The 25,353-nt window shown below is 34.4% G+C and overlaps 2 protein-coding genes across 2 annotated transcripts; both read left to right on the plus strand.

Annotated features, from left to right (window-relative positions):
* The first annotated feature begins 8,750 nt into the window (after window positions 1-8,750).
* Window positions 8,751-11,433, plus strand: LOC107618757 (peroxidase A2). The gene is made up of 4 exons (XM_016320901.3): window positions 8,751-9,039; window positions 9,882-10,076; window positions 10,434-10,599; window positions 10,960-11,433. The coding sequence occupies exons 1-4, from the start codon at window positions 8,809-8,811 to the stop codon at window positions 11,376-11,378; spliced, it is 1,011 nt and encodes a 336-aa protein (XP_016176387.1). The 5' UTR covers window positions 8,751-8,808; the 3' UTR covers window positions 11,379-11,433.
* Window positions 11,434-17,856: 6,423 nt separating this feature from the next.
* LOC110266554 (uncharacterized) lies at window positions 17,857-20,073 on the plus strand. The gene is made up of 5 exons (XM_088498749.1): window positions 17,857-18,111; window positions 18,552-18,659; window positions 19,087-19,154; window positions 19,275-19,362; window positions 20,059-20,073. Exons 1-5 carry the CDS (start codon window positions 17,857-17,859, stop codon window positions 20,071-20,073), a joined length of 534 nt encoding a protein of 177 aa, XP_088354875.1.
* The last annotated feature ends 5,280 nt before the right edge of the window (window positions 20,074-25,353 follow it).

Consider the following 25,353-nt stretch of genomic DNA (forward strand, 5'->3'; position numbering starts at 1 on the left):
GATCAATTGGGATTTTATAATGGGAGAAGGACCAAATTGAATCTAATTACAATCTTACTACGTCATCTAACTGTTGAAAATTTTCAGTGTGACAAAGAATTCTCACATCATCACTCCGTCAGCTGAATCAACACCGAAAATAACTCCAAAAACTACTATAGTATCTGATATTAAATATGGAGACCACTATGATAAAATTAGAATCTCAAAGATCAAATTAAATAATTACATAAATCTTATAGATTACTATGGAAATTTACTTTATATATAGCTGTAGAATAATTTTTTTTTTCAAAAAAAAAAAAGCTAGTTTCGACAAAATAATACGAAAGAAATAACTTAGATTATGACAAGCACTTATGAAAATTTGTTCCTAACAAACCAAATAAATCCAAATCCAATTTAATTAATGAAATACAATATTCTGAATGTTTATAATTCAATCTAGTAGGTTAAGACGAATAAACTCACTAACCTTTGATGTAAATAAAAATATTTAAATGTACTGGGTCTGTTTATGTCGTATGGAATAAAGGTGTTCATGAGTCAGGTGAAATTGGGTTTATCCTGACCTAAATTCGACCTTAAATATATATTGGGTCTTAGGGGTGCACATGGGCCGGGTGAAGCCGGGTTTGAGGTGACCCAGACCCGGCCCGAAATATAGACCGAGTCTATTTATTAGACCCAGACCCGGCCCTAGACCCGATGAAACCAACAGTCTTTCGTGCCACAATTAAACCGGGTGAAAACCGGGTGAAAACCGGGCCATAACCAACCCTTCTTCAAAATTAAAACATAATCACAATCAATACCAAAGCATCATCACAATCAATAGTCCAATACTAATATTGTCTAATAACACTAAATATTTAAGTCAATACAAATAACACAATAATATATATTAGTCTAAAGTCAATACAAATAAGATGTTAAGGTTTACAATACATAAGAATAATCATCCTCTATCAATAGCCATTAATGTTGTCAACTTGTTCCTTGTGATGTGGATGCATTAGTGAAACCTACAAAAAAAATAAAATTACTCATTTTTCATATAATGTAAAACAAGAAGATCAAATAGCCACCAATTATTAAAATGCAACTAATAAATCGTGATTACTTTGTAATAATCTCCCTAGCATGGGAGTTAAAGGTATGGTTAAATCTCCTGAATTAGAGGGCAAAGACCAAGTTCAACATATAAAATGGCTTACATACAAGTAATGATCAAGCAATCAACCAAACAAACAAAAATGATCATACAATAAAGAAAAAAAAAGATGCTTACATACAATTAATCATCAACCAAACAAACACTAGAAGGCAGAATAAGGATTATACAATATCCAATCTTTCTCTTCACCATATTACACTAACAATCCCTCTTTGTCCTGGAGGAAGGGGATGATGCAACTTGAAAGAGTCACAAATGACCAAACAATGCCAAACATCTTAAACCAAGCTTTGCTTCATACTCTCAAAATATGAACATGTGAATGCGTGTGTGCAGCTTCATTGCGCAAAATACCAAATTGGTTAGTGCTGGATTACCTTAAACCAAGCTTTGTTTCATACTCTCATTCAGCAATTTTACTTTCTTGGCTGTCTCTGGATCTTCCGGTGCAGGTAAACCTTCGCTCTGATAAATGTTATGGTCCAATGCACCTGTACAATATAGTTCAGCTCAACTTGTCATATAAGAACAACTGAACAAGATAATCAGTAACTAATCAGCTAAACAAATCATTTAACACACATCAACACCCACACCTAATCAGTAAAGAATCAGTAAATCCACACCTACTCAGTAAAGAATTAGTAAACCCAGAAATCAGTAGTAAATAGTGAATCAGAACAAAAAATAAGCTAAACACACATCAACAGCCACACCTAATCAGAGTTCTAATAATGAAAATCAACACCTACAACCAAAATTCACAAATTCTGTTTATCAAAAACCCTAATCCTTAATCAGAATATTAATGACATAATAAAATTAATTACTTACCTGAGCAGAAGACCTGAAAAGAAGACCGGAGAAGAGAGCAGAGCAGAGGGAGCAGGACTAGTAGAGCAGAGCAGAGCAACGTCGCCGAGAAGCAGGGCAGCACCGTACGTCGTCACTGTCGTCCGTCGAACGAAGAGCTTCGGCGGTGACTGGGGTGAACACGGAGGGTTGTGAAGAGATGAGAAAGGGAGGAGTCGGCGACTGCGTGGTGTGTGCCGCGAGACTCGGAGTGGGCCGTGGGGAGAGAAGATGAGGTCAAGGTCACCGGATCGGCCTGCGCCGTGGGAGTGGCGACTGCCAGAGCCGGAGTGGGGCGTGGGGAGTGCCGGAGTGGGGACTTGGGGTGTGGGGGTGAGCCTCAATGGCTGAGGGGCGAGGGCTGAGGCGCTGAGCTGCTGAAGGAGGCACGAGGCAATGAATGCGATGCGTGTTCTGTGTTGCCCTAGCCCCTAATTAGAAACCTCAAACCTGTACTGTAAGGCTGTAACGCGTTTGTGTGTGTGTAACGTGTATATGGCCGGGCCACCGGGCCGGGTCCGGGTGACCCGAGCCATGGCCCGGTCCCGGCTTCACTTCCCCTTCTGATTTCATTTTTTTTTCCCGGGTCCACTTCGGGTCACTTCGGGTCCGGGTCTTCGCGGCCCAAATTCCTTCGGGGCCGGTCCGGGTCTGTGCACCCCTATTGGGTCTATTTTTTAGACCCTAATCCGGCCATAGATCCGATAAAACCTAAATATTTTTGGGCCACAATTATGTCGGGTCCATACCAGGTGAAAATTGGGTCTTTAAAGCTTAAACAATAATTTATAAAGAAACTTATTTATGATGCACTTATTTATAAAGAAGAAACTTGTTACCAAAAAGTTGATATCCATAATTGAATTTGAATTTGTTCATAAATTCTAATTTGATGCTTCTTTTATCTATTTTCTATTTCAACAAGTGTGATTAAAAATAAAACAATAAGCTTATAATTAATATAACATAATATTAAAATTAATTTAAAACATATATATCTTTTTCAGTTTCCTTAGGATGCACATAGATCGGGTGAAACCGGGTTTGTCTTGACCTGAACCCGACCCAAAATAATGACCGGATCTATTTTTGAGATTCTTACCCGGTCATAGATCCAATAAAATCACACCAAATTAGCCCCTAAATATTTGGAACCAAACCGAATCTTCGGATCGGACCGGGTTATGAACACCCTGGTATGAAGTATTAAATGCCTTGGAATTTAATAGAGTACACATACATTGCAAATCATTATCCTTCAAATTCATAAGTTTCATACCAAGGAATTATTGGTGAAAGAGGACAAGGGTTAGTACCTATATCGAAAGAAAATACAGAATAAATTTTGTAACTCAGCAAATCGACAATATATTTATAACTGATAGATCATATGTGCGAGGAATAATATAAAAATTATATTTTATTTAAAAATGATAACTAATAACAGATAAGTGAATTAATATGGGATCTCAATCTAAAAATCAAATTAAACAATATGAAATTGAGTGCAACTCTACCTCTAAGTATAGCACCACTCATATTAACTAAAGTCTGAGTTAGATGTATTTAGATTAGATTAACGTTTTCATTGTCATTAGTTAACTACAATGTTTTAGTCTCAATCTCTCAAACTAATTCAAAATATATTAATTGCAAGTATAGCATACCATTTAATCTTTTAAATATACATAAAATCAAATCAAACCAAGTAATATTTTCATCCTCAAATCTATTTTCAAATCATAAGAAATTTCAGCACATTTAACAATTTCAGAATATGTATACGGCTACCAACCAATATTCAGTTTTTCAAAATGCATATAAACTTGAAAAAAAATCAAATATTCTAAAGTTAAGTTAGCTTCAATACTAATTTCATAAATATAATTAGAAACTCACAATAGTGTAAACCAAAACAATTTTAAAGACATCAATAAGACAGAATAGAGCAGAAACGATGAAGCAAATGTAGAACAAAGCAATTTTGATGCAAGTTTAGTAACCGAGTTAGCAACTAACGCTGATAGCAAGGGCCAACAACAACTAAATACTTGCAGATCGAAGAAAGAAAAATTACAATAGATGCAGAACCAAAGCACAGTTCAGGTAAGCATTTAGAGACAACGACTTAACTAAAGATGATGACAACATGAAAATGACAGTGCAAGATGATTATCAATAGCTTTCTTCTTTCCTCACCCAAAGGATGCTTGCAAAAATGAGAGAACAACGATGGAATCAGAAAAAGAAAGACCTTTGAATATTTAAATAAAAAACCTTCGTTTACACGTTTTAACAAGCAAGAGACAAGAGCCGGACACACACGTTAGGAAAACCGCTGCATATGAGAAGACACACATGTTCTCCGATTGACACGCACCTTATCCCCTAAGAAAAGTGTCATTGTTACATCCTCAACATTCACAAAGCATCACATGGCAAGTGCAACAAGCCAAGAACCCTGGTGAATAACCCCATCCTGGAATATGGTATTTGAAACTCGTATGATCGATACTAGCTCTTAAGTAGGAGGGATGTTACGACCTAGCTCTCAAAATGGACCTAAGGAAAAGCTAAGGATAGCGACAAACTCTTAAATAAAACTCTGAGACGAATTAGTTCTTAACTGTCGGATTGAGGGATACCGTGGGCAACAAAAAAAAAATGGACCTAAGGATAGCAGCCGGCCTAAGCACTACATACCCTCTTGGGAGAATGCTGACCAGAAAGGCCAAATTTGAGCAAAATCATAGCCAAATCTTGCATTGCCTAAATCTAACACGAATCCAGCCAGGATCCTTGCTATATTTCTTGCCATTTACAATAAATATCCCCATAATCCTTTTATATTTAGATCGTCATTGATTAGAAGTCTGCTTCTCTACGAGCTAACCAACCTTAGAATCCAGAGTTAGCACTTAGCACAATCCATGACAAATACCAACAGTAAAATGACTCAATTTTGGGGTTAAATATTTTCTTTTTAAATTTTAGGAACGGAGATAAAAATATATACACTAAAATAAATTTTATTGAATATTATTAATTATATGAAGATATAAAAATAAAAAAAGTTAATGAACATTTTTATTCTTAAAATACTATTCACTATATACAATTTATAAAAAATAACTTTTTATATCTAAACTTGAACTTAAAATATTTTAATTAAATTATAGATAACTTGTTATCTTAACTAATTTTTTTATACACATTTAATAATAAAAGACGAACTCAATTGGCACATTAGCAACTAATGATACACTAGTATTTATAATTTAAAACTAAAATTATATATAAATACTAGAAAAATTAAATATGTATATAAAAGTATGTTTATATAAAATAATAGAACCTTAATTTACAATTTTTTTCTTTCTTTCTTTTTAAAATAATTAAATTTATTATATATTTTTTAATTTAATTTTGATATAATGTTAGATGAAAGATTTTGTTCATCTGTTTAATTATGTATTGTAATTAAAATATTTTGTCATTATTATTTTCAAAAATAAAAAATATATTCTAAATTAGTAAATTAATTAATTTATTTTAAAATTTTATATGCAACACTGGTACATATAATAGAACAAAAGATAAAAAAAGTAATAAAGATGAATAAATTGAGAATAAAATAAAATATATATTAGATTAATACCTAAACTATAATTGTTTGAATTAAAATTTGCAATTAAAAATATCAAAAAGAGAAACAATAAAATTAGAAGATACATAGAGTCATAGAAAGTTATATAAAAAAATATGGAAAATTTGAAATTTACTTTTTGATGAATAAAAGATGACTATTAGACAAGGAATAGAAAAAGAATGTTAAAAATATAAAAATAAAAAAAGAATTTAAGGGAATAAAAGAGTAAGATACAAAACTAAATTTAATTAAGTTAAATAATAGTCAAAATAATAGAAAAATAAAAAAATAAATTTGAGACTTTAACCAATTAAATTTAATTTATTTATAGTGGGGTCATTTAAAATTTAAAATAGAGATATATTATATATAACTATTTTTAAAAAAAAATAAAAATCCAGTGGAAGCAAGTGTCCTTTCATGGTTCTTACTGAATCCGTACCTGTATATGATAGTTAATTTAATAGTTAATTTAGTATACAAAAAAATTATTTATATTTATACAGCTGTTACGAGATGGATACGAATTGAAGAAAGAATTAGATACTTGGTATTCCGACGCTCAAGTCAAAATTGATCCGAATTAAAAATGTGTAACATATGGCTCTATTTATATAGTTCATTGCTGTTATTTTATTTTATGTCGTTGGTTAATTAATAAGATAAAGACAATATTTAAATTTAAAAGTGTAAGTTGTGATGAGGGCTTGAACCTAAAAGGTCAGATCGTTATCCGACCATTTGAGAACTCGAAAGACAGATTTAGAATAGTATTAATTCGATTAATTACTTCGAGATCTACAAATAGTGTGATTCTAACCAAAAATGTGAAATTCTTATTCATTATATATGTTTTAAATTTTATTTTTTATAACAAAATTCTTTAATTTCTGTGTATCCTGTCCTGACATGTTCTACATTATTATTGTAAATCTTTTAACCGTCAGTGTCATGCCAGATTTTTCTTTTTGAAAGAAAAATGTAATTGACAGCTATGCAAAATTTTAGCAGATTATATTTAATTTTTATAGCATGGATCAGGCATGTTCTAGCTAGTGTCTATGCATACCATTGGCGAATGGACATACAAATTAAGTAGAGGTTAATTATTGTATGAAAAGTAATAGATCGATATCCTGTGTTAATAATTAATAAATTAGATTAGATTCTAATAGTTTGACTTTTGACGTGGTCCAGAGACCACAGTACGAACCTACTAATATATCTTACGATAAAAATTCAGATGCAGTTGATTTTACGTGAAGTTAATAGCTGAAAATTATTAAATGAAAATTTAGTCAAATCAATCAAATTATCTAATGACTTTTAATTATTAATTTTACGTAAAGTCGACTGCACCCAAATTTTTACCGTATTTTATAAGTAGTTAAGTTGTTAATATATAGCTGTGGAGTTTACATGTGCTTGAGTAAGGTAATAATGGTGTAATTTAATTTTCTTGAACATTTATTTTTTATAATTGAATAGATGCAACTACAACAAACATTTTTTTACTAGAATATTAAATCTAGAACAAACAAATCAAAACACCACCCCCTTAATAATTATATAAACAGACAAATTTGTCTTTGTTGTAACAATTTAACCAACTTAATCATTAATATTTTTTATTAGGTAGAGTTGATAATGTCTATGGTGGCTATATATTGTTAAAATTAAAAATATATTTTTTATATTTTAATAATATTTTTTATTTTTTAAATTAAAAAATATAGTTAAACAATAAAAACTATTTTTTTATTTTAATAATACTTTTAAAATATCAAAATCACTATAATTACTATAACACAAACAACAAATATGCACTCTACGCGTGCTAATTCATTATAAAGCGGGACAGCTAGTATTTTAAACTCATTTTAATTGGCAAAGCGGGCTGATCCATCCCGTTTTACACGCAAATCTAGACAGGATAGACGAATTGGGATAAGCAAGTCCACCATTCCTAATAAAAAGGTGTATAAATAAAATAGATACAAAAAGTAGCGCAAATATAATTTTATTTTTTAAGAATAATATAAAATTTATTTTACAATAGAAATGTTAGAATTATTACACTACATACTTTTATTTATATAAAAATAAATTGGCGTATACTTAATTAATTAATAAAACCGTTACAAAAATAATTATTAAAGAAATTTGAATATAATTACAAATTAAAGCATCCAGTCTCAAAAAAAAAATTAAAGATATCCAAAATTCAAAATAACCAATGAAATTGTGAGAGAAAGACATGCGTCTTTTATATTACTTTGTGAAATTTTTTTTTCCTGCAAGAAGTAAATTTTCTCATTTTTTTTTATCAAAGATAGAAGACTCAAACCCGCAATCTCTTAATTGTGTATGGAAAAATTATACCATTTGAGTTATAACTCATTCGCAGTAAATTTTCTCACTTCTAAATTAATAGTGTCGCCATTATATTATTCTTAGTACATAGTATATTTTTAACAAAATTTCATTAGATTAAAATGACATTATCCTCTTTTTAATTTTACTCGTTTGCTGCAACATATATACCGAGCCAACTTATTATATATTACGTATCATCATCTTTTATTTAATGTGTTGAACTTATTATTGTGACATAGCACTATAATAAAAGAATTCAAGAAAGTGTGAACTCCAATTATTAGAATTTTTCCAACTATAAAACCAAACTGTAATGATAGAGAAGTAATAATTTAATGTTATCTTTTTTAATTTAATACCATTCGTAATTATATATTTATTACATATAATACTATACATTTATTCTAATAATACTTAATGAATACATATTCATTTCATTTAATATTAAACTATATATATTATCTTCCAAACAATGTTTTAAACTGAATGTTTAGAATTTTCCTTTCCTGGCCCCGCTTGTGTATCCACTCCATGTTACAAATCTTCACATGCATTAAATTAAACTATATGTAGCTAATACTTATAAGGTACCCAGTAAAAACTATTTCTAATACAAAATTATTAAACTTAATTAAATGCTAGACGCGCTTTGTTTTCTCTATATATACGCCAATGTCGCATAGAGATATGCATCAATCATTCACCAAAACCTGCGCCATTATCGGGCAAGAGAAAGAAGGATTACTAATCAACCATGCTTTCCACAACTTATAATAATAATAGTTTCTTTCTACTTACTATCATTATTCTCTTGGTGCTATCTTTTGTTTCTCCTTCAAATGCTCAATTGAGTTCAACCTTCTACTCTAAAACATGTCCCAATGTATCATCCATTGTTAAGAATGTTATTAGGCAAGCTCGGAAATCTGATCCACGTATTACCGCAAGCCTCACTAGGCTCCACTTTCATGATTGCTTTGTCAATGTACGTAAATCCTATAACTTTTTAAGTTAAACCACCATCCATATCTTCTCTGAGGTTTTTATGTTTTATTCTTGAACTTATACTTTGAATCTTGGAAACTAACTAAGGAATTATCTTCATGTCAAACATATTATCATTTATATCTCTTGTCTTATTAGTTTAAATTTTTTTAAAAGATGTTCCTAAGAATTTATAATCATCATATACATGTCTCTTTCTATTAACTTTAATTTTTTAAAAAATGTGATTTATGACACTTCACATTTTTTTTTACTTCTTTAATTTTATTATTATTATATTATATTATATATTGTTTGTCTCGACAAAGCGTTTGTTTTGAGGTATTGGAACAGAAACTGGAAGAGTGAGACTCATATCATGTTTATTGGCTCAAAAACTAGTGCTAAAGTTTTTGTCTCTGTCTTCAAAATTTTAGTATTTTATTACCTCTAAAAAGTAGAGATACAAAAGATTGAAATTTTTAGAAACAAAGACTGAAATGTTAATAATATTTTATAATTAAAATACTCTCATTTCAATTAATTACTTTCAATTTTACCTTTTGTGCAAATTAAATTAAAACTTTATTCTTATTTCAATTTCTATTTTCCAATTTACACCAAATAGAATACTAAAATTTATTTTAGTTTTTGTCTCTTAATTTTTGTCTCTCAATTTTAATTTTTCAGTCTCTGTCTCTCCACCAAAGACTACCAAAATATTTAGTTTTGGTCTTACCATTTGTTTGTCTTCATTGAATACTATTGTCATGTTAACACAAAAAAAAATTGTATATTAGACTAATAACAATGTTATTTAATAGTACTTTTTTGTTGTGACAGGGATGTGATGCGTCGCTGTTGCTAGACGTAGGTGGCAACATAACAGAGAGCGAGAAAACTGCAGGTCCTAACAACAATTCCGCCAGGGGCTTTAATGTAATTGACAACATTAAAGCCGCTCTTAATTCATCATGCCCTGGTGTTGTGTCTTGCGCTGATATTCTTGCCCTTGCAGCCGAAGCTTCAGTTTCCTTGGTAAATTATATTAACTAGCTACAAATCATATTATTTTATTACATATAAGAAAAAAAATTTTATCTTTTACACATATATAAGAATGAAATAGGATAAGTTTTTCTTCTTCACATACTGTCAGAGTTTTACAATGCAAAGATAGCTAATGGTATATTGTTATATCGATAAAAATAATTAATTTTTAAGTTGATTTCTTAAAAATTCATTTAAATGCATGAATTTGATTGGATAATCTTATAAACTTTTGTATTCTATTAATAGACAAAAATTAAACTTATATTTTAACATAACATATCATATATATGTAGATATGTGTGTTGTGTTCACTCGGGTTAATCAAGAGTGAAAATTTTGTAGGAAAAAGGTCCTTCTTGGAAGGTACTACTTGGAAGAAGGGATGGTCTAACTGCGAACAAAACTGGAGCCAATACCCTTCTTCCTACTCCATTTGAGACTCTAGCACAGATCACAGCCAAATTCAGTGCAGTTAATCTGAACATAACGGACCTCGTTGCATTATCTGGTAACCAGCTTTATCTATTATAATAACTAAATTAAATGCATGTGATCTGATCCCGTATTAGTAAAATATTTACAAAATATGCTTAATTAAATTTATCATTCAATGACATAACTAGCCACATAATTGATTCTAGAGTAAGCACTCTTTCTCTTAGCTTTCATGTTAAAGTTGCTTTGGACTCGGAGAGAAATACTAGGAGCAAAATTTATTATTTTTTGTTATCACTTAATCATCAATTTATTTTTTTTAGTTTAATAAGCTAACAACATACTTTATCCTATGTTTTAAACATTAATAACCAAGGACTAAAAATAATAAATTCTAATAATTTTCGATCTGAAAAGTTTGGAATCTGATTAGGTGCGCACACATTCGGACGTGCCCAGTGCCAATTCTTCTCTCAAAGGCTCTACAACTTCAGTGGGACAGGCAATCCTGATCCAACATTGAACGCTACCTATTTAACAACTCTACAACAGAGTTGTCCGCAAAACGGAAACGGTTCGACTTTGAACAACTTGGATCCTTCCTCCCCCAACACATTCGACAAAAACTACTTCACGAACCTTCTCAACAACCGGGGCCTTCTCCAAACAGACCAAGAACTCTTCTCCACCAACGGATCTTCAACAATTTCAATTGTCAGAAACTTTGCTAACAATAAAAATGCCTTCTTCCAAGCATTTGCACAGGCAATGATCAAGATGGGGAATATTAGCCCCTTGACGGGGACTCAAGGTGAAATCAGAGCCGATTGTAAGAAAGTTAACGGAAGTTGAGGCAACCAAAGAATAAATTATTACATGTTCTTAAAATATTAAAAGTTCACACTTCCATTTAATCAAATTATCGGAGTTTCTTAATTACTACTTACAAGCATAATAAGCTGTCTTCTTTGAGTTGTCAGGAGTGACATGAATTTGTCTTTGTGTAAAAATAATATTTAAAAATTATTAAAATATATCAAATAATTTAATGTTTCAGATTTTGTATTCAAAGATTGATTTCTTAATTATGAATGTGATTTATTTATTCTATGAATGATCTTAATTATTATATATATTTCCAATAAAAATTGTTCACTTTATTATGGCAATGATTATGCTTTTTTTTTTAATCCGTACTATCATTAGGAACGCAAATTATGCGCGTCATATATGTAGCTATGTCGGACTACTACACCTTTGTGTCTGCTACCTCCATTCAACCAATAATAGACATACACAAGTCACTAAGACATCAATTCACAAAAACAAGTTGCATGTATAGCAAGTAACACATATACATGCACATAATTAGCAAGCACAAGCAATTTAATACACTCAAACAACACAAACAAATGTATATGAAGAATATTTGTCTTATTGACTATGAGTTCACGTATTAATATTGTCAAACTCGACATCTAGTAACGTAATCTTTGCTAGACATAATCTTTTTGTCGTCCATCTCACAAGAGAAAACAAAACTTTTTCTGAAGCTTGAAAGTCTTTGAAGGATATACATTACACTAAAACAAGCAATTAGCGGCAGTTTTGAGTGGCTTTGGTGGCAGTTAGTTACTTGATGCTAGATTGGGTGCCACTAAACGGTTCAGCAGCAAATTTTACTAAACAAATGTATATGATGAATATCTATCCTACTAGCTATGAGTTCACATATTGATTATATTGTCAGATTTAATTTGGCAATATCTAGTAACCTTTGTTAGACATATTCTTTTATTGTCCATTTAAAAAAAAAAAAGATAAAATATATTTTTTGTTTTTGAAATTTGCTTAAAATTTTAAAAATACTCATAAATTTTATTTTCTTTTTTATTTGCATTAAATTTACTCCTAACGACTAATTTTTCAAAAAAATTATGACTAATTTAGGAATAACTCCACAAGAACAATTTTTAATATAAATAAATCAAACATATTTATCATGCATTATTGTTAGATTAGTTCTAATTTTTTAAAAATTTAATTATTAGGAATATATCTTATGCAAATCGAAAATTTTTGAAACAAAATAAAATTTAGGGATATTTTTAAAATTTTCAGCAAATTTTAAGAATAAAAAATATAATTTATCCAAAAAGAAAATAACTTTCTCAAAAGCTTGAAAATCTTGGAAGGACATTATTTACAACCAGCAGTTAACAGTAATTTTGAGAGGATTTAGTGGCAATTAGTTACTTGCTGCTAGATTGGATGCTACTAAATGGTTTAGTAGTGGGTTTTACCAATCGGTGGAATAACCGTCACAAAATCTGATTTGTAGTGGTTAGAAACATTGTTATAATGATATTTAAACCGTTCATATTTTGCATCAATAATGCTAGAAAATTAAGAGAGGTCCAGCCAACAATAAGTCAACAAATATTTTTAAATTATATTCTATATTAATTAATAACATTAATTGTTATTAATCAGTAGTAATTTAAATTTTTTTTAAAAGATACAAAATTAATGATTATTAATTGCCTCTTCTTATTCTAATTCACCTTTTACCATTTATTATGCAAACACTAATTCCTCTTTCCAAAGAAAACTTTGAAACTCCAAAAAACAAAAAGCACCAAAACATAAGATAAAGAATCATCTAAATCCTAAGAAAAAAACATACAAAACATAGAAAAAGAATCATCCAAAACTAATAAAAAGAATCATCCAAAACTAATAAAAAGAATCATCCAAATCCTAAGAAAAAAATATACAAAACATAGAAAAAGGAATCATCCAAAACTAATAAAAAGAATCATCCGAAATGTAGAAAAAGGAAACATAAAAAACTAGTTTAAAAAATCATTCAAAACCAAATAGGAGGAGGATAAGGAGAGCCGCAGGGTGGCCGGCGATGACGTCTTGGATGGCGTTGCGTGGACAGTGGGGGGACTCGCAGTGGCGTGTTTGGACAACTGGAGGAGTCGCCATGGGTCGGAGTAAATGATCGCGCGTCGCGAATGGGGACCTGGTGGTGGTTGCGTCGTGATGGATAGAGAGTCGTGGGGTGCGAGTGGCGAGCGATGGGGAGTCGCGAGCAGCAAGGGTGTGTCGGGTGAGCGATGGGGAGTCGCGATGGGACAGGAGGAGGGTGAAATAGAAGCTAGGGCAATGGTAGCTGTCTTTCCTGCGCAAACGACAGATGAAGTGACGGAGAAGGATGCAAGGACTACCGGCGATGGCGCACGAGGACGGTGCTGCGGTGACGCTAGCAGCGCAAGAACGAAACCACGACAGCGTGGGACATTGGGAAGAGGGATTAGGATTTGTGGTTTTGTGTGGTGAATGGTGAGTGGAAGTGAAAATAAATTAGGATAAGTTTTGATTCAAAAATGTCATTAATGTCAATTAATCAAATTTTGAATTTGAAAAAATAATTTAAAATTAATCATTATTAATTGAGTTGTTCAATTCTTAGCTGATGGACATTTGACTCCCTATGCTTTTCCATTTTGCAATGATATGAAACCACCATTAAGCGCTAATTTGATTTAAAATCCAGCATTCATTTCGTGGTAGTTTGAAACTACTGATATATCTTCTCCTATTATGTGATGGTTGTAAATCACCGCAAAAGCCCTTTGTTATAATTTTTTTTTGGCTGGTTTTTTAATTGGTTCAATAGAAATTTTTTTTTTGATATTTCTTAACTGATCTTTTTTTATTTTGTGTGATTTTATTAATTTATAATATTTATTAAAAAATTGATTGAAATAACATTCAATTAAACTGAAAAGTAAAAAAGTTAAGTGAATAAAAAAAGTAGAGAAAAGGATAAATAAATTCTTAACTTTTTGTTCTGTGGACATTTCCGTCCTTGAATATTGAAAAATACATTTAGATTTCCGTCCTCTTAAAAAATTGGACATCTAGGTTCCTCCATTAAATAGAGTCCGTTAAACTCAACGGAAAATTCTGACGTAACTCTCATTGAACTAACCTGGTCATTACAGTGTTTTACGTAGAGGGAGAATTTTCAAAACGAGACAAATTAGTCCCCCTCCTTCAAAACGACGCCGTTTTGAATAGTACCCCTCCACTTCAAAGGCTCGTCCCTTTTCACCGCCACCATACACTGCTGCAACTTCCACAACCATCCCCCACTTATGCTCCTGCTCCTTATTGTTACAAATTTTCGGTCTTCAAAGCTCGAAGAATGAAAAATGAATACCCTCAAGCACCACCCCAAGAAGAAGAAAAGTGCGTGGTACGTTGAAATGGTGGTGGAGGCAAGCGGGCATATGCGGCCATCAAGAGTGATAACTTCAAAATCAACATTTTCACATGAGCTTCTAACTTCACCTGCAAAAAAGAAGAGACAATTACATGATTTTGATAACCATGACATGAATTCATAGAAACGAAGAAGAATCTGGGTAGTTTACAAGTGTAGAAGTCTTGAAGCTTGAGGTTTAGATGAGAAGTTTTGAGGGACTTGAAGACTTTGATTATGAGAGTACTTTTTTCAACACCCTACAATTGAATGATAAGTCAAATTAGAAATTAGATGATGATGACTCACACAAAGATCGGTAACAAGGAAGCATTTGCCAGGAGCGGCCATTGTACTTCTGACTTTGTTGTTGTGTCAATGGCATTGGAAATAGAAAGTAAGAGTGAGAAATTTTCTTATGTAATGCTATTGGATTGAATTTGACCACCGCCGGTGGTGGTGTTGGTGCCAAATCCGCCATTGGAGGAGGAAAAGCAAGCTTCGACAAAAAGAAGAAAAAGAACAAAAACCCTAACGAACATGAGAAAAATCCCTCCATCGACGAGCAGGGCAACACACGAGCTTTAGGGTAGCAGCGGCGAGTAGGGCAGTACACGAGCAGTAGTAGTGATTCACTCGGAAACTGTCTCTCAACAATTTCCTACCGGCAAGTGCACCGGATTGTCGTCAAGTAAAAACTCACTGTAGAGTGAGGTCAAATCCCACAGGAATTAGTTGGTTGATCAATGTTAGTTGAAGAATTATGCTAGTTGAGCGAAATCAAAATTGGGTTGCGATTGCAGAATGTAAATTTGGCAGGAAAATTAAATTGCAAGAAAAAATGACAAAAATTAAAGTGCGAGAAATTAAATGAAAGAAGCTTAAATTGCATGAAATTAAATGGGAATGGGGATTAAGGATGAAATTAAAGAGCAGAAAGTAAATAGAATGGGTAGATCAGAGATGGGGATTCATTGGGTTTCAGGAGATATTGAATTCTCCGAATCAAATCATTTTCATCTCTTCCTCAATCAATGCATTCATTGACATTGCTTGGCAATCTTAGATGATTGGATCCCAATGTCTTGGCTCACCAATCTCTCTAAGCATGAACAATTGCCTAATTTCTTGATTTAATTACTCATGGGAAGAGTTGAAGTTCGGTCACTGACTATACCACACAAATTCATAGATCAAAGTATTGGTAGGATTAAATGTCACAATATCCATCCAACCCCCAATCTAATCCAATGTGAGAAAGCAATTCTAGCATGAATTCTTCATCCCTCTCTCAAGGATCTAAAGAATTCCAATTATGGATAGCTTCTCTGTCAAGACAACTGTCCAATTAAATTAAGATAAAAAACCTTCTAACAAAAATCAAGAGAAAAGAAAGAAGAAGAAGATGAAAACTACTATTGATCCATTGAATTACAATAGAGCTCCCTAACCCAATGAAAGGGGTTTAGTTGTTCATAGCTCTCAAAATGGAAAATGGAATTGAAAGATACATTGCAGAATTCAAAGATTTGCAGAAAAGTAAAATTGGCAGAGTGTCAGTATCCCTCCGCCTTGCTAAAAGTTAAAAAAAAGGTCCTCTCTAACTTAAATTCTAAGATATTTATACACTTTCTTCCATTGATCTTCAATCTCTGAATTGGGCTTTTTTGGCCTTGATTGGATTGGGTTGAAGTTGCTCCAATTGGTTTTCCTTGCTGTTGAGAAGAAGTCTGTTTGAATTGCTGAATTCTGTTGCTCACGTTGGAGTCCACGTTTGATGGCCAACGTTGACTCAAACGCGTCTCTGCAAAATCAGTTCTGCTTGCTGTCATTGGCGTTTGACTCAACGTTGGAGTGCAAACGTTCCTCTACCCACGCGTACGCGTGCCTTGCGCATTTGCGCGCATGGGGTCAGAATGCGCATCCACGTGTGTGCGTACGCTATGCGTGCGCGTGGATAAAAAAATCCATTTCCAATTTTAAAAGCATATAGAAGAACGTTGGCCTCAGCGTTGGACTGGCAACGTTCCCTCCAACGTTGGCCTATCCACGCGTGTGCGTGGATTCTCAAAAGCTCAACCTGCGCGTATGCGCCATAGACGCATGCGCATCGTTGCTCGTTTTCAAATCCAACATTTTAAGATCAGAATCGTGCACGTTGGCCACCAACGTTTGAGGTAGCGTTTGGGGTCCAATGTTACCCATCCACGCGTACGCGTCAGCCACGCGTGCCCGTGGATTGTCAGAATTTCCAATCCACGCGTGCGCGTACAGCACGCGTGCGCGTCACTACAGATTTCCAAATTCTCCAGAAAGCTCATTTTATCACAACGTTGGGGGTAACGTTGGCTTGCCAACGTTCCCTTCAACGTGGGCACTAGCAGTTTATGCAGAACCTTGCTCTGCTTTCTTCCCAACGTTTGAGGCAACGTTGGTGGTCCAACTTGGCCACCAACGTTACTTCGTGTGCATCCTTTTCATGCTCCTTTTTCAACTTCCTCCCATGCTTTCCTTCACCTGTCATCCACCAATTCATGTATCAAAGCCTTGCTAAAGTCATGAGAATTCTCATCATTCTTAGCACACAAGTAATTATAGCATAATTCTCATAAAATTGCATCAAATTAACCATGGTTGGTTGAATCTAGGTAGAGTTAAACACCAAAGTGGTCCCTGAGATTCGCAAAATACACCGATTTAGTCTCTGACTTCTCAATTGCACTAATTTAATCCTCCAGATTCGAAAAAATGCATCAAAGTGGTCCCCCTCATATTTTCCGGTCAGATTCCTTACCGGCGGGAGTGACGTGGTGAACGAGTGCCACGCTGGAGTGTCCAACGGTTGGATGATGTGGCAAATGAAACTTTATGCACCAATTTTGTCCCTGATCCCTTTTTAAACCCTAACTCACAAATGGCGCAGCACATCATCATCTTCTTCTCTTCTTCGTCGTCTTCTTCTTCTTCTTCTTCTTCTTCTTTTTATGATGATTCACTTCTATGTCTCTTTCCACCTATAACTTTCCTGCCATTTAGGTGCAAACCCCTTCTGGTATGGCTCGCACCCACAGATTTGCAACCGAGACGGTTGATGTTCCCGCACAAGAAGGTGAAAGGGTAACTGTTGCGGTGGCAGCTCCATTATTTAATCCCTCAGTCCTCTTTCCCCTTCTTGCTATCCTTGCCACTGGTGATGCTGCCTCTGGACTTATTGACCCCGGGTTGCCCCAATTCCTATCAGTTGTTGCAGTTTCATCACTCGCTGTTGGAGCCACGTTAAATTTCGTCGTTTCTCCACAGTTGAAGCAGGTACTGCTGTTAGTTCATCAATTTTGTTCCCATTGATAGATGCTTGTTTGCCTATCTTTTGTCTATCCAGTTTTACTTAAAAGAGGCAATCTTCTTGTTGATGATGCTTATATTGTTGTTTCCCCTTTGAAAAAATAACTTAAAAATGGCAATGTGTCTGCAGTTGTTACTTTCACTCTTTCGGTGGTTTAAACTCTATCCACATGGGTTTGTGCTTTGTTTTATTACTACTCGTCCTTGAATATGAGAAATAGGAAACAAAAGGGTGCAACTTTTTTTAGTTCATGACTTGTGGGCTCCTTCGATGGAAGTTATTGCAATATGGAGGAATCAGTGTGGCTTGATTTCCCCTTATCTTTAACTTTGTTTACATTACTCAATTATGAGGGTTCTCAAGAAGATATAATTAGTTCATCTGCTCTTTATTCTGGCCAACACAGCTTCCACAAGGGTCGGTTGAGGTTACTGCTATCAAACAACGACTTCTATCTCAGTATGATGTGATTCTGTCACGCATCAAAGACCTAAAAGAGGCTGCTGAAAAAGAGGTGTGCTACATTCATGATTTGAAATTAGCATGGTGATATATGATTTGATAATTCATAGATAATTCAGTTTGAACCATCCTGCATATTCGTGTGAATATTTTGCTGTAAAGAGGGAAAGATATAGTTATGTCTGACTATAATTTACATTATGTTGTAGAAAAATCATCCTGATTGAAAAGGAATGCAGAATGCTGAACTGAATCATCTAATAATACACTAGCAATCTAATTATAAGTAACTTATAGAAAATACTTGAATATGTCACAGTTTTCTCCAGAAATTGTCTGAGTACAGCTCATTGATTGTATATTTTATTTATGACCGAATAAAAGAGAGTGCAAAAATCTTTATTGAAAAAAGGCACTTTGTTTCCTATCCTTATGTGAATTTTTACCTGTACCAGTTATATTTACTTCCTCCTTTGTAGATCTGGATGTTAGCTCGAATGTGCCAACTCGAGAACAAAATTTCAGCTGTTGGAGAACCTTCTTATCGGTGAACTGTGAATCCGCAACATCATAGATTCTTTGTTTCTGATATGTTCATGAAATAGTTTTTAAATAAATAAATATGTTGTTGAAATAATCATTTTCTCCTCATTGACCATTTATGCAGGACTCGTAGAAGTAAAGTCAAAAGGGTGCGAGAGAGTCTGCAAAACTCCCTCAGGGGAAGGATTGAATTGATTGATAGCTATGCCAGGGTATGCTTCTCAGAAAAAAGTATAATGAGAATGAATAGAAGAAGAAGAAGAAGAAGAAGAAGAAGAAGAAGAAGAAGAAGAAGAAGAAGAAGAAGAAGAAGAAGAAGAAGAAGAAGAAGAAGAAGAAGAAGAAGAAGAAGAAGAAGAAGAAGAAGAAGACGATGATATGCTGCGCCATTTGTGAGTTAGGGTTTAAAAAGGGATCAGGGACAAAATTGGTGCATAAAGTTTCATTTGCCACGTCATCCAACCGTTGGACACTCCAGCGTGGCACTCGTTCGTCACGTCACTCCCGCCGGTAAGGAATCTGGCCGGAAAATATGAGGGGGACCACTTTGATGCATTTTTTCGAATCTGGAGGACTAAATTAGTGCAATTAGGAAGTCAGGGACTAAATTGGTGCATTTTGCGAATCTCAGGGACCACTTTGGTGTTTAACTCAATCTAGGCATACATGAATTTCTAACCCAATTGCTTACTTATAACTCAAGAAAGTGCATAAAACCTATTAAAAACAAAGAAAAAGGCTAGTGAAGCTAGCCTAAGATGCCCTGGCATTACAACACCAAACTTAAATCTTGCTTGTCCCTAAGCAAATACTGAATTATTGAGAAAAAAGAATGAAACAGAGAATGATGTTCATATCAGCAAGTCATTATTATTAGTTCATGGGGTTTTATGCAAAAAATGTTGCAGCTCACTTCTTATTGATCCTTAGGAATAGAATATCTCCTTTAAGCATCAACTAACATACTGCTATGACCTCTTATTATTCACTCATCCTTGGTAATTGCTTTTCTTTTCCTGTGAGCTTATTTCTCACTAGTAGCTTAGTGTCATGTGTTGTAGCAGCTTCTTATCTTATTTTCACTCAACACATATTCACTACAGACACTTGACTCATAATTCTTCTTAAGACATTGATGTCTAGCACCTCTTTGGGTAACTAAATGCCTTGTAACTAGGTTGCTCTTGATAATGAATTTTCGGTTGATAATCCCTGGTTAGCTAACCCAAGTTACCAAGTGTTAAATCACTCCATAGAACCTAATCATCCAAGTAGATCCTAGTACAAAGACACCACAGGCATATGTCCTAAGGTCCAAGCTATTGGTGTCTAGCCTTATTCTTTGCTTTCTTCTGTTTTTGTTGCCATTTTTGGCTTTTCTTTTTCTTTTTTTTTATTTGCTTTTCTTTCATCCAAGGACTTTTATTTGCTAAGATTCATAGACAGCATCCTAGTTTTCACTAAAAGGGGGACAATCTACCCTTATTCATTATTAGTGAGCTACTACACAATCAGACGTATATACCACCACTTACTGTTATTTCACTTCTTGCCAAAAAGGAACTATTCCACTCTCGTTCAAACATTTCCTTTATTCAAATTGAAAAGGGCAGGGGACAAAGACAAGCATTTAAACAAGTGAAAGTAAAAACATACACATCTAGGCTAGCACACTTATTGCAACATTTAGAGACAAACAAACAAGCAGAATTCAGACACAGGCATACTCTCTAGCAAAGGTATATTCAGACTTTCAATTCAAGCAATTCAAGTAAAAGCAGTTAAGTAACAATACAACATTTTGGCTTTGGTGTCCTTTTTGTCTCGGGATGTTGGTGCATAGTCCATCATAAGGGTTGATTGTCTTCCTGCAAAACATCTTTTTAGACGTTGCTTATCCCTCAGGCACTTGAGAATTGGTCAGTCTGTATATATGCTTATGATTTTTCTGGACTTAAGTTGGTGTGTGAACACCAAACTTATTTCCTTTCTAACAGCAAAGTGAATACATGAAACATCAAACGCTTCTAGAACTATGACCTGTGACTAAAATTGAAACAGTTGTTAAGTAGTTTCCCTGCTTGTTTGGAGCTAGTGATCAAACTGAGGGTAGAAAGGTGTTTTAATAATTGGTGGAACACCAAACTTAGCACCCCACATTCACCCTTGAATTATTTTGGTGTGCAACACCAAACTTAGCTCCTTGTAATGCAGAGAAATCTTCTTAACTCTCTTATTGAATTTAACTAGGGAAAGAGAACTACCTTTGGTTGGGTTGCCTCCCAACAAGCGCTCTTTTATCGTCACTAGCTTGACGATCGATTTACTGTTAGGGCAGATTGTAATGCCTCAAATCTTCTCCCCTCATTGTGAATCTGTCACCATTTAATTCTTTAAGAATTTTTACATGTTCAAATGAGAGGATCATGTTGATTGTGTAGACTTGAGGTAATTGAGATGGTATCGCGGGAGGGTGAGGAGGTATGAGTGAATGGTGGGCTGATATCACTTGGTCACCTAGTGAGAAATCCTCAGTGGGAATTTTCTTATTCTTCCATCTCATTGGTACTTTGTTCCCCATTTTCCTTTATTCTTTAAGTAGTGCTTCAGAAGTTCTTGTGTTGGAGTGATCTTTATTGATTAATTCCCTTGGTTCCTGTTGTTTCAGCTCCTCCTCTAGTATCCTTGGTTGCTTCATCTCTTGAGCTTCTTGTTTATCCACCCATGAAAGCTCCAGAGGCTTGGCTGGTGGTTCATTGCTGTTCTCCTTCAAATAGCTCTCAATGTACTCTTCCTTTAATTCCTTGCTCTGTTGCTCAGACTCATACGTGGGCTTGAAGACATGGAAAGTGAGTTGCTCATCATGCATTCAATATCAACTCTCCTTGTTCTACATCAATGAATGCTCTACCAGTAGCCAAGAATGGTCTCCCTAAGATGATCGGGTGAAGATGGCTCTCTTCCATTTCAAGAACTACAAAGTCAGTGGGGAGAAAGTAATTTCCCACTTTGACCAGTATATTCTCGACTACTCCTTCAGCTTGCTTCTAAGTCTTGTTAGCCAATTGGATGATTACATATGTGGACTTAAGCTCATTGATTTTCAATCTTTTCATGAAAGACAGAGGCATCAAATTTATGCTGGCTCCCAGATCACATAATCCTCTATCAATCATGATATCTTCTATAGCACAGGGGACGTGAAAGCTTCCCGGATCCCCTTTCTTTATGGGTAATGCCTTCTAAATGAGAGCACTACATTCCTTGTTCATCACCACTGTTTGGCCACCCTTTAGATTGCTCTTCCTAGCTAGTAACTTCTTCATCCACTTGATACAAGTAGGCATCTGTTTGAGGATTTCGAGGAAGGGAATGTTGACATCAAGAGTCTTAAATTCATCCAAGAATTTGGTGTATGTTCTCCCTTTCTCACTATTCCTAAGTCTCTGTGGGAATGGTGCTTTTGGCACATATGGTTGCAGGATTTTTTTCTCTTCTGATTCTCTCCCTTGGGCAAGATCAGTCCTTTGCTCAATCTCTTCTTTTCTCTCTTCTAAAAATCTTTGATTATGTGCTGTAGGATTGCTAATTTCTTCTTTCCAAACCTCCTCACTTGCTAGGTTTACTGCTTTACATTCTTCTCATCTCACATTTTGTGTTCCTCCTCTTGGATTCTTCTCAGTGTCACTTGGGAAGCTATCAATGGATTTGGAAATTTGTTGAGATAGGTATCCCACTTGTGACTCAAGCTGCTTGATAATTTCTCCTCGACTTTTCATACTCGTCCTCACTTCCTCCTTGAATGTTTTGTTATCTTCAGACTCCCTGCAGAGGTTTTCAAGCATAGCTTCGATCTTGGAGAATCTGTCATCAGATGGTGGGTTGAGGTGGGGTGTTGAGGCTGATTATTTTGGGCTTGGTAGTGTGGTTATGAATAAGTGTTTTGTGTGGTCTGGTATGGTCTTTGGTTGGAGAATTGATGAGTGGAGTTGTTGTAATGGTTTGGATTGTGAGATTTGTGGTTTTGGTTTTGGTCTTGTTGGTTTTTCCACCCAAAGTTTGGGTGGTTCTTCCAACCAGGGTTGTAAGTCTTGGAGTAAGGGTCATGCTCTTGTCTTGCAGAATTTCCAATGTAGTTAACTTCTTCTTCCTCTATGTTTGGCTCTTCTGGTGCTGATGGTTGGGTGTGGGTTGCTGCTACTTGGCTTGCCTCTATCTTCTTTGTGAGATCCGCCAATTGCTTGGCAATTATCTTGTTCTGACCAAAATTGCATCCATGTTGTTCAGCTCCATGACTCCCTTGTTGTTGCTTCTGTCTGAGGCATAAAAATACTCATTGTCAGCCACTGTCTCTATAACATCAATAGCTTCTTCAATGGTCTTCTTCTTGTTAAGGAAACCTCCAGATGAGTGGTCTACAGCTTTCTTTGATTCACAATTCAGCGCTTCATAAAAGATATGAATTTGCACCCACTCATTAAACATATCAGGGAGACATTTCCTTGTCAAGTCTTTGAATCTCTCACAGGCTTCATAAATAGTCTCACCATCCTACTGTCTGAATGTTTGAACCTCTGCTCTCAGCCTATTGACTCTTGTGGAGGATAGAACCTTGCCAAGAATTTGTTAACTACATCTTTCCAAGTTGTAAGGCTCTCCTTTGGAAATGATTCTAGCCACTTGGATGCTTTATCCCTTAGAGAGAAGGGGAATAAAAGCAGCCTATAGGCATCAGGATGAACTCCATTTGGTTTCACTGTGTCACAGATTCTTAGGAATGAAGTGAGATGCTGATTAGGATCTTCTTGGGCGCTTCCTCCAAAAGAAAAATTGTTTTGAATCAGTGTGATGAGCTGTGTCTTCAATTCGAAATTATTGGCATGGATGGTTGGCTTTTGAATGCTGCTACCACAGTTTCTTGGGTTTGGATTGATGTAGGAGCCTAGAACTCTCCTCTCTTGTCTAGCAGGGTTGGCTGCACCTCTTCTGGCATGATTGTTCACCTTTCCTTCATGATGGTTTTCCATATCATGCTCCATGGTTATAACCAAGTCTTCCTCCTCTTGTTCTGCACCAACAGCCCTTTTTCCTCTTGCTTCCCTCCTTAATCTCAAGAAGGTTCACTCCAGTTCACTGTCAAAAGAGGTTGAGACCTCTCTTCTACCTGTCATACAATGAACAAGTACAAGAAATACCAAGTGCAGAGTCTACTAAAATAGAGTATAGTTAGCTTGGTTAGAGTAATTTATCAAACAGTTAATGAGTTAGTGGATTAATTCTGCTGGAAAGTAAAGAAATAAAGAAAAATTAAAGAGGAACAACTAAAAATTGCAGAGAACGAAAATGAACAATTGAAATTAAAATTCAATTAATCAAAAGAAAAGAAAATTGCTCAATATAGTTATCCTCTAAATTAGTAATTGTCAATACAAAACCAATCCCCGACAATGGTGCCATAAACTTGATTCACTCAGAAACTGTCTCTCAACAATTTCCTACCGGTAAGTACACTGGATTGTCGTCAAGTAAAAACTCACTGTAGAGTGAGGTCGAATCCCACAAGGATTGGTTGGTTGATCAATGTTAATTGGGGAATTATGCTAGTTGAGCGAAATCAAAATTGGGTTGCGATTGCAGAACATAAATTTGGCGAGAAAATTAAATTGCAAGAAACTAAATGACAAAAATTAAAATGCGAGAAATTAAATGACAGAAGTTTAAATTGCATGAAATTAAATGGGAATGGGGATTAAGCATGAAATTAAAGAGCAGAAAGTAAATAAAATGGGTAGATCAGAGATGGGATTCATTGGGTTTCAGGAGATATTGAATTCTTCAGATCAAATCATTTTCATCTCTTCCTCAATCAATGCATTCATTGACATTGCTTGGCAATCTTAGATGATTGGATCCCAATGTCTTGGCTCACCAATCTCTCTAAGCATGAACAATTGCCTAATTTCTTGATTTAATTACTCATGGGAAGAGTTGAAGTTCGGTCACTGACTATACCACACAAATTCATAGATCAAAGTATTGGTAGGATTAAATGTCACAATATCCATCCAACCCCCAATCTAATCCAATGTGAGAAAGCAATTCTAGCATGAATTCTTCATCCCTCTCTCAAGGATCTAAAGAATTCCAATTATGGATAGCTTCTCTGTCAAGACAACTGTCCAATTAAATTAAGATAAAAAACC

Source organism: Arachis ipaensis, chromosome B9, assembly GCF_059453495.1.
Source record: "Arachis ipaensis isolate K30076 ecotype BB chromosome B9, ASM5945349v1, whole genome shotgun sequence".
Taxonomy (NCBI): Eukaryota; Viridiplantae; Streptophyta; class Magnoliopsida; order Fabales; family Fabaceae; genus Arachis; species Arachis ipaensis.